The sequence below is a fragment of the Thalia democratica genome, chromosome 6, assembly GCF_965202585.1.
Source record: "Thalia democratica chromosome 6, ktThaDemo2.hap1.1, whole genome shotgun sequence".
Lineage (NCBI taxonomy): Eukaryota > Metazoa > Chordata > Thaliacea > Salpida > Salpidae > Thalia > Thalia democratica.
The window spans coordinates 13,694,332-13,709,515 of NC_139170.1; the positions used below are offsets into that span (position 1 = coordinate 13,694,332).

General features: G+C 27.8%; 1 protein-coding gene across 3 annotated transcripts in view; it reads left to right on the forward strand.

Moving 5' to 3' along the window:
- LOC145837844 (1-phosphatidylinositol 3-phosphate 5-kinase-like) overlaps nt 1-8,489 on the forward strand; it is a 52,893-nt gene extending 44,404 nt beyond the window's left edge. For all 3 annotated transcript variants that reach the window (XM_082945302.1, XM_082945303.1, XM_082945304.1), the window contains 6 exons: nt 155-574; nt 810-1,016; nt 5,446-5,574; nt 6,241-6,411; nt 7,028-7,148; nt 8,096-8,489. In XM_082945302.1, the coding sequence (XP_082801428.1) occupies nt 155-574; nt 810-1,016; nt 5,446-5,574; nt 6,241-6,411; nt 7,028-7,148; nt 8,096-8,298 (1,251 nt within the window). In that variant the 3' untranslated portion in view covers nt 8,299-8,489. The remainder of the gene's footprint in view (nt 1-154; nt 575-809; nt 1,017-5,445; nt 5,575-6,240; nt 6,412-7,027; nt 7,149-8,095) is intronic.
- Nucleotides 8,490-15,184: the final 6,695 nt, after the last annotated feature.

The window sequence follows — 15,184 nt, forward strand, 5'->3', positions numbered from 1 at the left end:
AAAGGTTATCTAGCACTAATCAAAACTTGTAATTAAGTAAAAGTTATTTTATAACCCTATTTTCGTTTTTAGTTTTGTTCCCTAAATTCAAAATAAATATTTTTATCTAAACTCTCGAATCAGACTTTTGAAAATTGAAATTTTTTTTTCAAAGGTTCACGACGACGAACCCTCCTCATTCATCGCTTACACGTTGCGTAGCAACAAGTACCTAAACTACCTCCGCTCCTACTTCGGAGGAACTTCCGTGGATGAGGAGGAGCAAGATGACGATATGACTACTATGACGTCACAAACACTGGATGATGACATCACGATAAGGTCCCAGTCCCCACCACCGTTGTGCCACGATGACGAGATGACAACTTTCGTCAGAGTCGATGACGCGATTGTCGACTGTGTTACGTCACAATCAACTTGCAAAGAGGATTCGACGTCGCGATTGAACGATTTAGACCAATCAGAGCAGCCAAGGCCCAACTCTCCCCACTTGAACTTGGAGTTTCAGGGAAACGATTTCCGATTTTATTGCAAAGTTTACCATGTAATCGGATTCAAAGACCTAAGAAAACTGGTGAGATTTTACTTAAAATTCTTCTACACAACTTTTTTCGATTCAAACTATTTTCTTATCTATAAAATAAGATAATACTACGTGTTAGGTTTGCATGTAAGGCTAAAGCTTTGTATGCATTTTGTATAAAAAAAAATGACAAAATAAAAGACTTTCTAGTCTTTAAAATATTATTTTACACGATATTGTTCTAACGCATAAAAGTACATCTTAACACTATTTAAAAAAAAATCAGATACTGTCATGCGGTGAGGACAAGTTCGTGTCGTCGATATCCAGGTGTCGCAGGTGGGACGCGAAGGGCGGTAAATCGGGAATGTCGTTCTACAAGACGTCGGATGATCGGTTCATACTGAAGCAGATGAGCGAGTCGGACCTGATGACTTTCGAGAAGTTCGCTCCAAGTTACCTTGGATACGTCACTGAAGCTGTGAAGAACAAGGTTGAATTGTTTTTTTTTACAATTAAAAAGTTAATTATTTTTTTTAACAGTTATTTACAAAAATAGAACTTTTTTGTACCTGTTTTATTTTCTAAAACGTGTGGTTGATAAAAATATTAAAAAAAAAGATAAATCTTAAAGTGTTTCGTGATACTATAGAAATAAATGTTCAGAAAAGTAATGAAAACATCAGTTGTCAATTTTTTGAAATAATGAGGTTAAGTGACAATAAGTTAAAGATGAATTTTAAGGCAAAAAAGTATTTAATTTATACTTATCGTAAATAAAATATTTTTTAATGTTTCAAAATCTATAAAAAGTGTAAAAACAACATGGGGATGTTTTTAGTATGTTTGAGTTATGTTATCTACCTCTCAATGTCTTAGTTCAAAGTATATTCTTTAAAAAGTTTAGAATGTTGTATTGTAGATATCAGCAAATTAAATTTCAAAACTTATATAAATCTGATTTTCTAAAGCTTTATTAAAGGACATTTTATCAAACAACAATTTTTGATAATATCAACTTCCTTTTTTATCTAAAGGATTTTAAGTCTATCTTTAGTGGGTGATAGAATTTTACCAATGATGTATAGTGGTTTAGGTTAAAAAACAAACATATAAGATTTTTTTTTCTGTTTTTAACTTTGTCCACGAAGTTTAGTTTTAAAGTTCCAAGCCTAATTCGTAGGCAGCAGAGTTTTAAATTAAATAAAACTTTCGTTCCATGCTTTTATCCAACAAAAGCTTTTTTCAAACTATAATTAAGTTTTAAACACTATTATTTTATTTGTAAACGCATCTATTACATTTTCATAAATAGATAACACTCTTTTTTATATAGAAATTTATAAAACTTTCTTGAGTAATATAGTGTTTAAAATTTTCTAAAATTAAAGTTCCAAAGTGTTGTTAAATTCATTATACCAAGATTAGTGACTTATCGGATCTGGATTATGTTTAAACGAGAATCTGACTTCATTCTGTGTAATTTTCAAAATTTCCTCATAATATCGAGTGTAATTTTCAAACTTATTTTATACTATCTAGTGTAATTTTCAAAACTCTCCTAACATATCCTTTGGAACTTTTTTAAAGCACCCTGTAAAGACCACTGCTATAGATTTTTCTAAGAAATGTAATAATAACTGGAAAGAGTTTAAACGAGTAAATTAAGTTTAGTGATCTACCGGATAAATAAGATTAGGATCCAACAAAATCCAGATGTCATTTTTAATTAGTATCCGGTTTGATCCGGATATTATTTTCAAATTAGAATCCTGCCGGATGTAAAAATGCAATATCCTGTGTGATCCGTTAGATCACTAGCCAAGATTAAAGTAATTTAGTTACTACACCTTTTTATCAGTCAGTTAAAGCTCGTTTAAAAAAAAATTGTAATTTGATTAGCTGTTATAATTGGTTTACTAACATTTCCCACCCGCGAACAAATCCCACCCGCATGATTTACACCCGATCAATTCCCACCTGAATCAATTCCCTCCCAAATCATTTCCCACCTGAATTAATTCCCACCCAAATCATTTCCCACCTAATTAATTCCCACCCAAAACATTTCCCACCTGAATTAATTCCAACCCGAATCATTTCCCATCTGAATCAATTTCCACCCGATCAGTTCCCACCAGGGGCGTAACGTAGGGAGGGACACTGGCGCATGCGTGCCACCCAAAAGAAAAGAAGTAAAAAAAGAATGTTATATCTTTATCCTTTATTGTTAATTTTTCTGCCTAATTTGCCTTTTTTTAACTATGTTTATCTAGTATTCAAAAAGTTAAACGAAATTTTGAATACCAATTAGTGACAAGTTAGGAAATTACCCAATATACTGATTCGGTGCGCAAACGAAAATGCGCACCGATGTTGATGAAAAACTCCATAAGGAAAAATTTTATAACTTCATTAACTTCATAAGAATTTAGACTTAAAAAGTACGCAACTAATTGGTGCACCGCTGTAGTATAACCTTATGGCAGATTTTTCTTCAAAAAGTTTACAAAAATACGTCACGCTTGAAAGAAAATTAAACAATTTTACAATTTTTTTTTATGCTACAATAAATTTTAAGACTACTGCTAGTTTTCTGAACTTTATTTTTGTAAACATACAAGAAAAAGCGTGTCGGCCTATGAGAAATAAACTTTGTTTGTGATTTTTATTTTAAACAAATACAATTAGATGAATTAAGTTTAAAAAGTATACTTTTAACTATTTTACAAAGTTGTAATAAATTGTAATAACAGTTATAAAGTTTGTCTATTTTAACTTCTGTGTAACTTTATTTAAATTATGTGCAATGAGGTGTTGTTATCACTGTTGTATTGTATATTAAAAAGATTGATTTTTTTTTTCGTAAATAAAACAGTTACTTTCGTTTTATTGAATATATTCATTTATAAAGATATAAAGTTTTCTGTAAGTAGTAAAAACAATTTTAATTAAGTAAGTTTACATTTGTGCAAGTATAAGTAATTCTGATGAAATTAAAAATTTTTTTTTTAATTGTTTAAATTTGTAATATATAAGTATTTTTTAAAACAGTTACTTTCAACTTATTTTACTTTATGAATTTTTTTCAATTATATTACCTCTAAAAAGATCTTTTTATAGCTAATTACAAAAGTTTTAACTTACGGAATTTTTTGAGAAAAAAATTTGCGCACCCCCTGACCAAAATACCACGCTACGCCACTGGTTCCCACCCTAATCATTCCTGTGTGATCCGTAGGATCACCAGCCAAGATGAAAGTGATTTAGTTATTACACTTTTTTATCAGTCAGTTAAAGCTCATTTTAAAAACGAATGTAATTTAACTAGCTGTTATAATTGGTATGCTAACATTTCCCACCCGATCAGTTCCCACCCGATCATTCCCACTCGATAACTCCCACCCAAGTTGTTCGTCACTTCTGCAACGATCTTTTTTTTTTTTTTGCAGGGCGTAATTTTTATACGGTTTCATTTTTTCACGAAGCGTCATTTTTGGACGAGTATCCACTTTTGCACAAGTCGTCACTTTTGCACAGATGATATTTTTGCACAGTTTAAAACTTTGTTAATATAAAACTATATTTAAAACAAATTAAACTAAGTCAAATTCGGGTGGGAATTGTGCGCGGGTTGGAACTGAGCGGTTCTCGTTATAATTTTATAAATATTCTTATAGATAAGATTTTTAGATTAATGCAAAGTTTTAAAAGAAAAGTAACGAATTGTTATCTGTAATAAATAACATACTTACACGAAATAGTCGCAGTGACGTAACAACATCGAAAACATTATTGCGCGCTTGCAAAAAGTATAAATACATTTGAAATTGCTATAATACATCTTCCATGCAAATGACGCATTGATCACCAACCTTTTGTGCGAGCAGTAAAGCTTGTCGCACTAATTCATTAGCTTTTAAAAACTTAGTTTAAAAATAAAGTTTAGTTGAATTATCAAAATGCTTTTGATTGACACATAAGTGTATTATTTTTACCCTATAGCTTAACATTTTATTTTGTAATTGTTTCTTTTGTATGTAGCCACAGTTCCTAGTCATATTTCCATGCAAAATTTTGATTAACTTCTATATTAATATTTTTTCTGAAAAATTTTAAAGTATATGTTGTTATCAGTGAATATCTGTTTTGTAATTTTATTCTGGGTAAACTTTTGTTTAGGATTTTTTTAAATTTAAGTCCAACATTTTTTTAACACAATTATTATATGCTTTTATTTGAAGCTCAAATTTTATACTATAAGATACTTTTCATATAGCAACAAAAAAACTCTTATAAGTAAGTTTTGGAAAAGCGTACACAATAGAAATTTTTTATGGCCGTTTTCTAGCAATTAAAAAAAAAGTTTATCTCCTTCGTTTTTCTATCTATTATCTTTTTACTTCTATTTTTCTGAAATTCTTAATTTTTTTTTTTGCAATTTAGTTCAAGTCTTAGCAAATATTTTTTTTAAATTAAAAAAAAACTTTTGGGAAGCGATGTTTCGAAAATTAAAATGAAAAAAATAACAGCATTAAAAAAGTAACAACTATTTTGTTAACTTTTATTTAGAATACTTTTCGTAAAACGTTAAAAATTATGCACTGCAAGTTTTTTTAATTTATTAGAGATTCAAATGAATTTTTTTAAGGCTTCGAAACTGTAAGAGGGTAAATATTTTTAGTGAAATACCCTACTTTCGCCTTTTTAGTTTGCGTCTTTCGCTAGGATGCTGTTGAACTCTTTATTTCGATTGCTTATATCTCAAAAGTAACCTTGAATTATTTAAAAAAAAAAAAAGTAAAAACAACTAGTAAATCAGTTTTTAATGTATTAAATATGACTAATTTTTGAAAAAAGTGGCTTACGCCCCTATGATGCTATTTTTATTTTTAATAATTGCTCATGAAATAATTTCACAGCAACCCACAGCTCTTTCGAAGATATTGGGAGTTTATCAGATCAGTTATCTGAACAAACTAAACGGAAGAACATTCAAACAGTGTTTGCTTGTGATGGAAAACTTGTTTCACAAGAGAAACATCAAGCAGGTTTACTTTTTTGCACTACTTGAAATGATATGTTAAATTCATTTTTATTAGTCATCCACAATTGACTTTTGAGTAGAACCTACTTTAACTGCCTTTAGAGGTAAGATACTGTGATACAAAAATTATTAAGTTAAAAAAATGTATTAAATCACAAGTAAGTGCTGGAGCGTTTAACAGTGCTAAAACATTTTAACTTAAAATATGAAACTGTATAATAATGTTGTTCTCTAGTAATAAGTACTACTATCTTTCTTTTTGAAACCTAAAACTAATTTTTTCATTAAAAATGTTAAAAATTACAACGAAACTGATAGCTTTCTGGCGGAAGTATTTTTTATTAATGCAGTTTGTTTCACATGTATTATATATAGATACAAAATACATAACGTTTATTTAGCTTGTGTAGCTTGTACCACCGGTCAGTAACTTTTCTTTTTTTTCTTTTAGCTTTTTTTTTTGTTTTTTTATATATATTTTTTTCTGTTTTTTTTCAAATCTCGTGCAAAAATGACGCTCTGTGCAAAATTAACCTTTGGTCCAAAATTGTCTTCGTGCAATTTTGATCCGTTTTCATTATATATAGATACAAAATACTTAAGGTTTATTTAGTTTGTGTTGTTCTATAATCTATATGTAGAAAACTTTAACAAATTTGTGTTCATCAAGGTGTACGACCTCAAGGGCTCAGTGAGAAACCGTCACGTGAAAACCGACGACATTATGACGTATGATGACGTGACAATGTTGTCACCTAGCAACAAGACAGTTGTGTTGCAAGATGAAAACTTCCTCTGTGATTCAATTGACAATCCCTTGTATGTTCACGAACATGCTAAAGTTAGTTTATTTTTGTATTTAAATTGTAATTTGTTTTGATTGTTGTAAGTATTACTTATTGAGACTACTTATTAGATCTAGTTAAACTTAATAGAATTCTAAAAATTAGCTAAGATGTTTACAAATTTTAAGTAAGAAAAACAAGTTTTATGCTTACTATTTTATAAACAAAAATGTGGCTACTAACTTTATAAAAGCTTATTTATTACATAAGTAGTGAAATTTATTGACTAACCCCAGTTAAAATTAATAAAGAAGCTTGCATATTTCAATTACTTTTCATGATCATTTTTATTCAAACCGTTTTTTCAAACAATTTTTTTTTTGAAGAGCAATGAATGATATATTAAGTTTTATATAAAATTTTCATTTAAATTAAAATTTTTTTTTTTTGCAAGACAATTTTAAATTCCAAACGTAATTAGTTTTTATACATTTTAAAGTAGTAAATATTTGTCATTAAAAAGACTAATATATTATTCTGCAAGCTTGTTAGCGAACACTTTCTAAATTAAATATTCAAGTTAAACAGATTGCTTCAATGCTTTTATATTTAAAACTATTTTATATTTACTCAGTACAACATCTTACTTACTTAATGTTTATGTATGCACAGATATTAATAACATCGGCCTTCAAAAGAGACGCAGAATTTTTGTCAAGACACGAAATAATAGACTATTCGTTGCTAGTTGGAATTGATGTGGATAGTAATCAAGTTGTTATCGGAATAATTGGTTGGTTTATCAGTGTGTATTTTAACGTGTATGCTTGCTTTAAAATTACTTTTTACAAGACAAACTTTAATAACAGTATAAAAGTGTTTCACCTTTTAGCAAAATTTACTTAATTTTTTATATCTTTTTTAATGAAATTATGACTAAAATTTTCAAGTTGCTAGTGTTTTTTTAGCAAGGTAAATACTAATAGTTTTTGATTTACTTTATGCTAATATGAAAGAAAACAAAATTTTAGAAAAAAGTCGTACTTTTTCTTATATTTTATAAAATTTGATTAATGATTTTTTTGTAGATTAAGAAATATGTGGAGAAATTTTATAACAATTAGCTTATTGTGTATTATTTCATTTGTAATATTTTATTTCAAGCAAGCTTGTTTATCACAAACCACTAGAATGCCACTATAAAACTGTCCTAGCTTTATTATAATATTATTTTTATAACTGTGTTTTTTCTTAAGATTACTAGTTAAATAAAAATATAAAATATACTTTTTGTTTTCATCTGTAAAAAGTACTAGTATTTAAAATTAGTATAAAATAAATTGAATAAAAAAAGTTATATGCTTATGTATATAAGTCAAAAATTTTAAAGTTTACACAGTCATGGAATTATTGGGTGTTACCGGTTTTAACTCGTTATAAAAATTAGATAACTGGTATTTTTACACCATCCATCAAAAGGTTCAAATTATAAAGTTTCTACAAATTTTGTTTAAGTTTAAAGTACTCTGGAGTTTAATCTCGTCGTCAGTAAACTTCTAATAATTTAAATACTGAAAGTATTTTACAATTTGAACAAAATAAGGAAAAAAAAGTATGAATTAGTACTTCAAAATTAATATACATTTAGATTATCACGTAATAAACTTTTTCTGATTTTAAAAACATATTTTACATAAAAGTACTTCTCCGATAATTATGAAAAAATATTTGCAACGACAGACTACATGTGTACTTACACTTGGGAGAAGAAAATGGAAAACATCATCAAGTCCAACCGACTTCTCAGCGGTGGGAAAGTACCGACGGTAGTTCCCCCCGACCGATACAAGACGCGGTTCGTGAAGGCCATGTCCACGTATTTCCAGCTGATGCCGTCACAGTGGCACGAAATGATGAACTCGCTGGATGGCGGTAGCGAGTGATGGTTGCTTCCGTTTCGTAAACGTACAAATTTTTCCACCATATATTTAGAATGAGAATTTTTTTTTTCTTAGCCGATAAGTCGTATTAAATATTTTTAGCTATATTTTTTCTCTCTAATGAGTTATTTTGCATAGCTCATAGTAATCATAAAATATTATAATATTTCACAATTTTGCTTTAAACTGTACATTTTTTGGTCACTGAAGAACTGCTGTGTTCTTTTTAAAACTTATGTCTACTTATATCATTTTTATATTTTGTAATTTTACTTGTAGTTAGTTTTTTTATGGCATTACAAGTTTAGTGCAAGTTTTAAACAATTTTAAGAAAGGTTTTGGAACAATTAATAAATTTTAGACGAAAGTTGATGCCCTTAATTTTAGAAAAAACGAGTGCAAAAGTAAATAATTAATTACTGTTTGCTATAGTTAAATCACTTTTCTTGTTGTTTTTCTATATTTATTTTAAGTTGATTTACAGTTTTTAATGAGTTTTTAAATTTTATGGCTGTGCAATAAACAACTTTATAAAAGCATAATTTGTATAACATGGAAAATTATTTTTTTACTACTCAAACTTTTTGTGTTCTTAATTTTTTTTGTAAAGTCTTCAAGTTTTTTGAAAGTCAAATTTTTTATTACGTTGTCTTTAAATTTTATACATTTGAATCAAAAATACTGTTGTCTTAAAAACTTTTACCTAATTTGTTTACTTTACTTGATTTTATTTCCGTAGCTGTTTTTAATTTAAAAAATTTATATGACAACTTAAAAGTGCCAACAGTGTAATTTTTATATTAAGAAAACTTTCAAAATATAATATTTTTAATTTTTTAGTTTCATATGGACAACAGTATATGCTCTATTTTTTTTGGTATTATATTCTGATTTTATATTAACTTAAAAATTTTACTTAAAAAGTCAAATTATTTTTTATTTATTAATTAAATTTTAAATTATTAATATTTAAGCTAAAAAATATATTTCCGAAGTTCTTACATTCCTGTTTCTTATATCTCTAACGTTTATAACAACTATAATTTGCTTAAAATTTTTTGCTTTAATTCTAAAAAAGGTTTTTTAATATAAGTTAAAGATTATCCGAACTTTTTATATTAAATTCTAGCCACAGTTTTAGGCGTGATTGCTAAAAGGTGCAATATTAAAGTTTTATAATAAAGCTTTTTAAGTGTTTTTACGTGTGTATGATATTGAAATAATGTAAGAATGTAATAAAATAACTCGTTTTAAGTTATTTTTCAATATCTTGTCTAAAACTTAAGCACTACATTGTTTTAAGTAGTATATTATCGGACAAAAAACTATATTCACAGTACTTAATTTTCTTAGCATATACTAAATTTAAATCAACAAGTCTAAATATTTTTTTCCAACAACCATTTTTTAATATTAAATTTACAAAAATTTTATTTACATAGTTGAAAAATAGTAGATGGTATCGAATTTATACAATACTATGAAGTTTTTTTTACTCCCATAACTAGTAAGATATTTTGGCTGTTTTTAAACTTTAGTTGACTACTTTTTAAGATAGTTCAATTCATACACAAAATAACACCAAGTTATAAAGTTCTTTTAAAAGTAATTGGTTTTTGAAAGAGTTATATTTGTAAAATGAACTGTTTTTTATATTTTTAGTTAATAAAATATTTTTTCAAAGAATACATTTTATTATAACTTTCCAGTTGTTATACAATTTTTTAAATAATTACTTATTTTATTTGTTGATTTATGCAGGGTTGCCAAAAAATTTTGAATCTAAAAACAAACCTAGATTTTGACAATTAAAGCAAAAAAAAACTGGAATTTGAGAAATTTTGAAAAAGACTAGAAAAACTTGAAATTTTTAACTACTTTTACATTTAATTTCGATTAGATACAAAAGTTTTATCATATTGATAAGTTATTTTTTGAATCAGTAATTTTTTTTTATAAATAAAAAACAAACTTGATGTAGCTTTAAGAATCTTTTCAACTTTTTTTTGCTGATTATGACAGTTTCTTACCTTAAATTTTTTTTTTTTACTAAAAATAGACCATGAAATTTGTTTTTTTTTTATTGGAAATTTAGGAAAGAAAAACGTTCGCGGTTTTAGTTTTTAATCTTTACAACAGAATACCTAGTGTAAGTTTCAAATTTTTATAAAACTTTTTTTCCCTTATTTATAACCCCAAAAATATCTCGTGTAAGTTTAAAACCTGTCTTTTGCAGGTCAAATTTTCGCATGTCGCAGACTTTACCTTTCATAGGCTCATTCATTAAAAAAAGGCGAACCAAATTTTGCCAAATCCTACTCGATATTTTGGAAAACTATGATCCACAGTCAACTATATGCTTAAAAGAATATTACATACAACCAAAAGTTAGTTTTTTGTACTAAAAATTTACAGTAAAATACGATTTCAATTTGGTTACGAGTAAACAGTAGTGCTGATTTATTAACTAGTTGTTATCATTTTAATTTTTTATTCTGATGTATAGTAACAGAAAAACATAGTCAACTGCTAACAAACATTTATTTCGTAACATGTAAGGAAAACTAGTAAAACGCTTATAAGTTTTCTACTAGTTTGCTACTTGAAAACATAAAAGTTTTTTTTTTTCTTTAAACATAGTTTTTGTACAAGTTTTTCACACTACATATACACCATTGAGGCTGATATGAAAGTATAGACCAGAGTTAGGTAGGGTTTTACAAGTCACGGTCGAACTTCCTAAAAAAGTTGTTTATGGGCCGCACTGTGTAGAAAAATTCTTTCGCTAGTTATTTGTAATAGCTGTAGTATTCAATTAAATATAAAAGCAATATTTTTGATTAGAAAACTGATTAAATAACCAGCAATAAAGTACTCACACTTGATAATTTTTAAATTAAAAGCTTAATTTGAAGATTTTACCACAGTATATTTTTTCAAGTATTTTTATCTAAAAACTACTTAACGGCCCGCAATTTGCCGACCCCTGTTTCAGACCATTTTCATAGCATTCTTAAGTTTTTCGAGGCAATAGACAAACAAGTCACCGACTAACGATTTTTCTGCATTTAAATGATCAAATATTTTGAGTTTCAGACTATTGAAGAGTTGTCAAAAATTTCTCAACTGTATATGATAGTGTTCACAATGTTTATTATATTTTTTCTACCATTTAAATGTGCAAATAGTTTTTTTTTTCTTTACAAAAATTTACAAATGAAAAATGTACGTGAAACAAGGATCGACAGCCTTATATGAGAAACGGACCCAGTTTACCAAAAAAATGTTTTTTTTGGGCCATTTTAAATCGAAAATTTTACAAACTTTAGTTTAATCAATCATATTAGTACAAACTAAGTATTTTATTCTCTACCAGGTTTCGGTGGCAAAAAAATACGACCTTGTAGAATATTATAAAATACCGTTCAAGTATAATAAAATTTAATAAATATTTTTTGCCACCGAAACCTAATAGTAAATAAAATGTTTAATTTGCACTAATATTATTACCTAAACAAGCTCTTTACATCACAGTAAATTAAGTAAAAAACATAGTTGAGACAAATAACTATGTTGCAAACTTTAGTATAAATTCCTAAAAATACATAACAGGCTACATAAAAGTAACTTATATTTTAATTCAATCTTTACTGCGTTTTATTTTCTTTAGTATTTTTAACTAATTAAATATTACACACCTATTCAAGGCAACAGTTAATGTGTGTTTGCTTTAAAAGTGTTATAAAAATAAAAAACTTATATAACAGTCTATATTAGATCCAAGTATCCGGATACGGCCGGATCTTAATTTGAAATTATTATCAGGATCTGGTAGGTCACTAGACTTTTTATACCGAAGTTACTATTTTATGACTTAGAAAACTCCTAAAGAGGACCTCATAAAAGAAATTTAGGGGGCCATTAGCAGAAATTGGGCATATTATTATTGCATATAAAAAGAGTTCAATGCACAATTCTTATTAAGATAAGTATTTTAACAACTCAAAGTACGTTCTAGAAAGCAGTGGTCTTCACAATAACTTAAATATGTTCACACTAAATAAAAATAAAACAAATCTGCCCATCCCGATCTCAAAAACTACCAAAGTGTTCAAAACTAACTTGTAATATCTAATATAAGTTTCAAAACACTCCTAAAATATGCCTAAGACATTTTTTCTATCAGAAACTCAGGAGTATCTAGCGTTAGTTTCAAAATAAACTTCGTGCACCCTAAAATAAATTTTGAGCACACTAGTGTACATTGATTTGCCCTACTTAGAAAACTGCTAGAAAGTATAAGAGCTAGTATTTTATTTGCTTATGTAGCAAAATGATTTTTAAAAAACTGTTGTTTTGTTTACGCTATCCTTTTAATCCTAATAGTACGCTTATGACGCCGCCTGAAAAAATTCAACAACAAAGCTTTTTAAAAATGTTTGAAATCAGTAACAGTAACAGGACTTTTTTTTTAAAGCTCAAACGTTATTCTTATTATGAATCGGTTCATAAGGCTACTTAAATGATAAAATTTTTTAAATTAGTCTTATAGCGGTAATTAAAGTTTAAACGATCACTCCTATTTGAGTTTTATCATTAAAATTATCCATAATATTATCTATAACAAGTATCAAGTTCAAGTTCAACACTTTTGTTTGAAAAGTTTACTTTTTTATGAATTATACGAAGAAAAACCGTTTAGACTTTTCAAACTAATGCACTTAAAACAAAAAAGTAAATACTTAGCTTAACATAAAATCAAAATAACAAACAATTTAAAAAAAGTAAAAAAAAAGTTATAGCCGTCTTGTTCTTGTAAATTCACCATAACATTGTTTTCCTCCGTTTTGTCGCCTGAAAATAAAAAATAAACTATTTACGTATAGAGTTTCATGTGTGAAAAACAAACAGTTTTAAATTTAGACAGAATACATTTTTAAAAATATATATATAAGCTCTGTATGTTTTTTAAGTAATATTTTTGAACTAAACACGCAACGCTAGATTGATTTTAGAATTTATTTTAGAAAAACAAACTAACAATGGTTTGTTGCAAAATCTTGTTTCTTTCACATAATTTGCACCTGATTTTATTGGTACCCAATCAGACCAGCCTCCGTCGAGTAAAAGATCAGAACTTATTTTGTTCCTACAATACCCGTTCACACACACCTATAAAATTATGTTTTAAAAATGTGCTTACTGCTCTATAAGTGCCTTAGTCTAAACAAAATTCATGTTACAACTACCCAACAACCAGTATATATACAATACACTAATTAATAATTCAACAAAAGAAATCTACTAAAACAGCACAAAATTAAAAAAAAATATATATTGTCTTTAACATTTTTTCATGAGTATCTAATATTAATAAAAATACCCACAGATTTATGTCCACACGTTGTACCTTCCAATGGAATGATTTCTTTCGCCTCAGTAACATTTGCTACGTTTTCACAAGTTACCACCCTACAACGGTCTGGCTGCCGTAAAACAGTTTAAGTTGAAATACGAATTAAAAGGACTTTTGTACACTATTAGTGAGCTAAACTAACTTTACTCGCGTACCACTTTAGAGAGTATTCAATTTCAGGCTGTTTGTTTTTAAAAATAGATCGGCATTGCTGTTCGAAACTCAACGATGTTTTTGCAGGTTCCATTCTCAACGGCGAGGAATCAACCATCAAGCTCTCGTGGAATCTGTAACAAAAAGTTTAATCTTCTCATGCACACTCTAAAGTTATGTTTTAAACTTCCTGCAAGCATAGTCACCATTATGGCTATAAATGTTTCGCCACAACTGGGTCTGTTTTAAAGCAAGGAAGTTATAGATAAGACTTTATTAAATCTAGCGGTGCTGTACTTTATATCATTTTACGCTCAATTTGTTAACAATAAGTTTATGACAATGTAACGTTTAAGAAGGCAAGCTACTGCAAAGGCTAGATTTACAAAACTTTATAGCAACTCTGCCTGCAAGCAAAAATATCGAACTGAAGATACCTGAACGCTTGAAGAGTTTGATTTTGAGTGCCGGTACTCCAGTCCACCTGCTTGTTTGCGTCCACGTTTTTGTACTGTCTGTTTCCAGTCATTATGTACTGCACGTTGGGACTCGCTGTGTATTCTTTTCCGTGCTTTTGCCGAATGTTCTCAATTCCCAGTCTAACAGTTGTAAGGTATGTTTAGTAGTATGACGTTTATTTTTCAAAAAAAAAGAGCAATAAACACTTTAAAAGACCAATTAAGTAAGAGTTTTAGCAAATTAAATGTTAAGCTTAAAACTACTGTGGTAATTTAGACTCGTAACCATTTTATACTTTCAATAAAATTAGTTATTTCAGTATTAAAACCTCAACCTTGTAGTTACTTTTTCGTTTGTGTCTATTATCAACATCTCATTGATTAAAAATTTCAAAAAGCAAAAAAAAAAATTGTGTAACTTAGAATTCAAATAATTTACTTACAAATGAGACACTTCTCTGGCAAGTAATCTGGAAGACTCTTCAATATTTTCAAACCCAACAACCAACATCGACTTATCTTTGTTATAGATTTTTCCGAAGTACGAGTGAGCTGTCGTTTAAAAACTTTTTTAGTTTCATATCAACATTAAGTTGTACAGTAAAAGAATTTAAAGAATTACCAAATTGGTTTCTTATTCTGTCTCGCAGAAGAACAGTAATGTCTGTTGATTTCGTATCTGATGTTTTTCTAAACTCCTTGTTTGTTTTGGAAAATTGTTTAAGCAAAACAAGAGCTCTTCTATCATTCGTGTTTCTTAATTTCTTCGACTGTGTTTTTTAGTTTTAATATTAGCAAGAATAACTAAGTTGATAAACTTAAAAACTTTAAAAACAAAATTTACTATCATATCTAGATGATC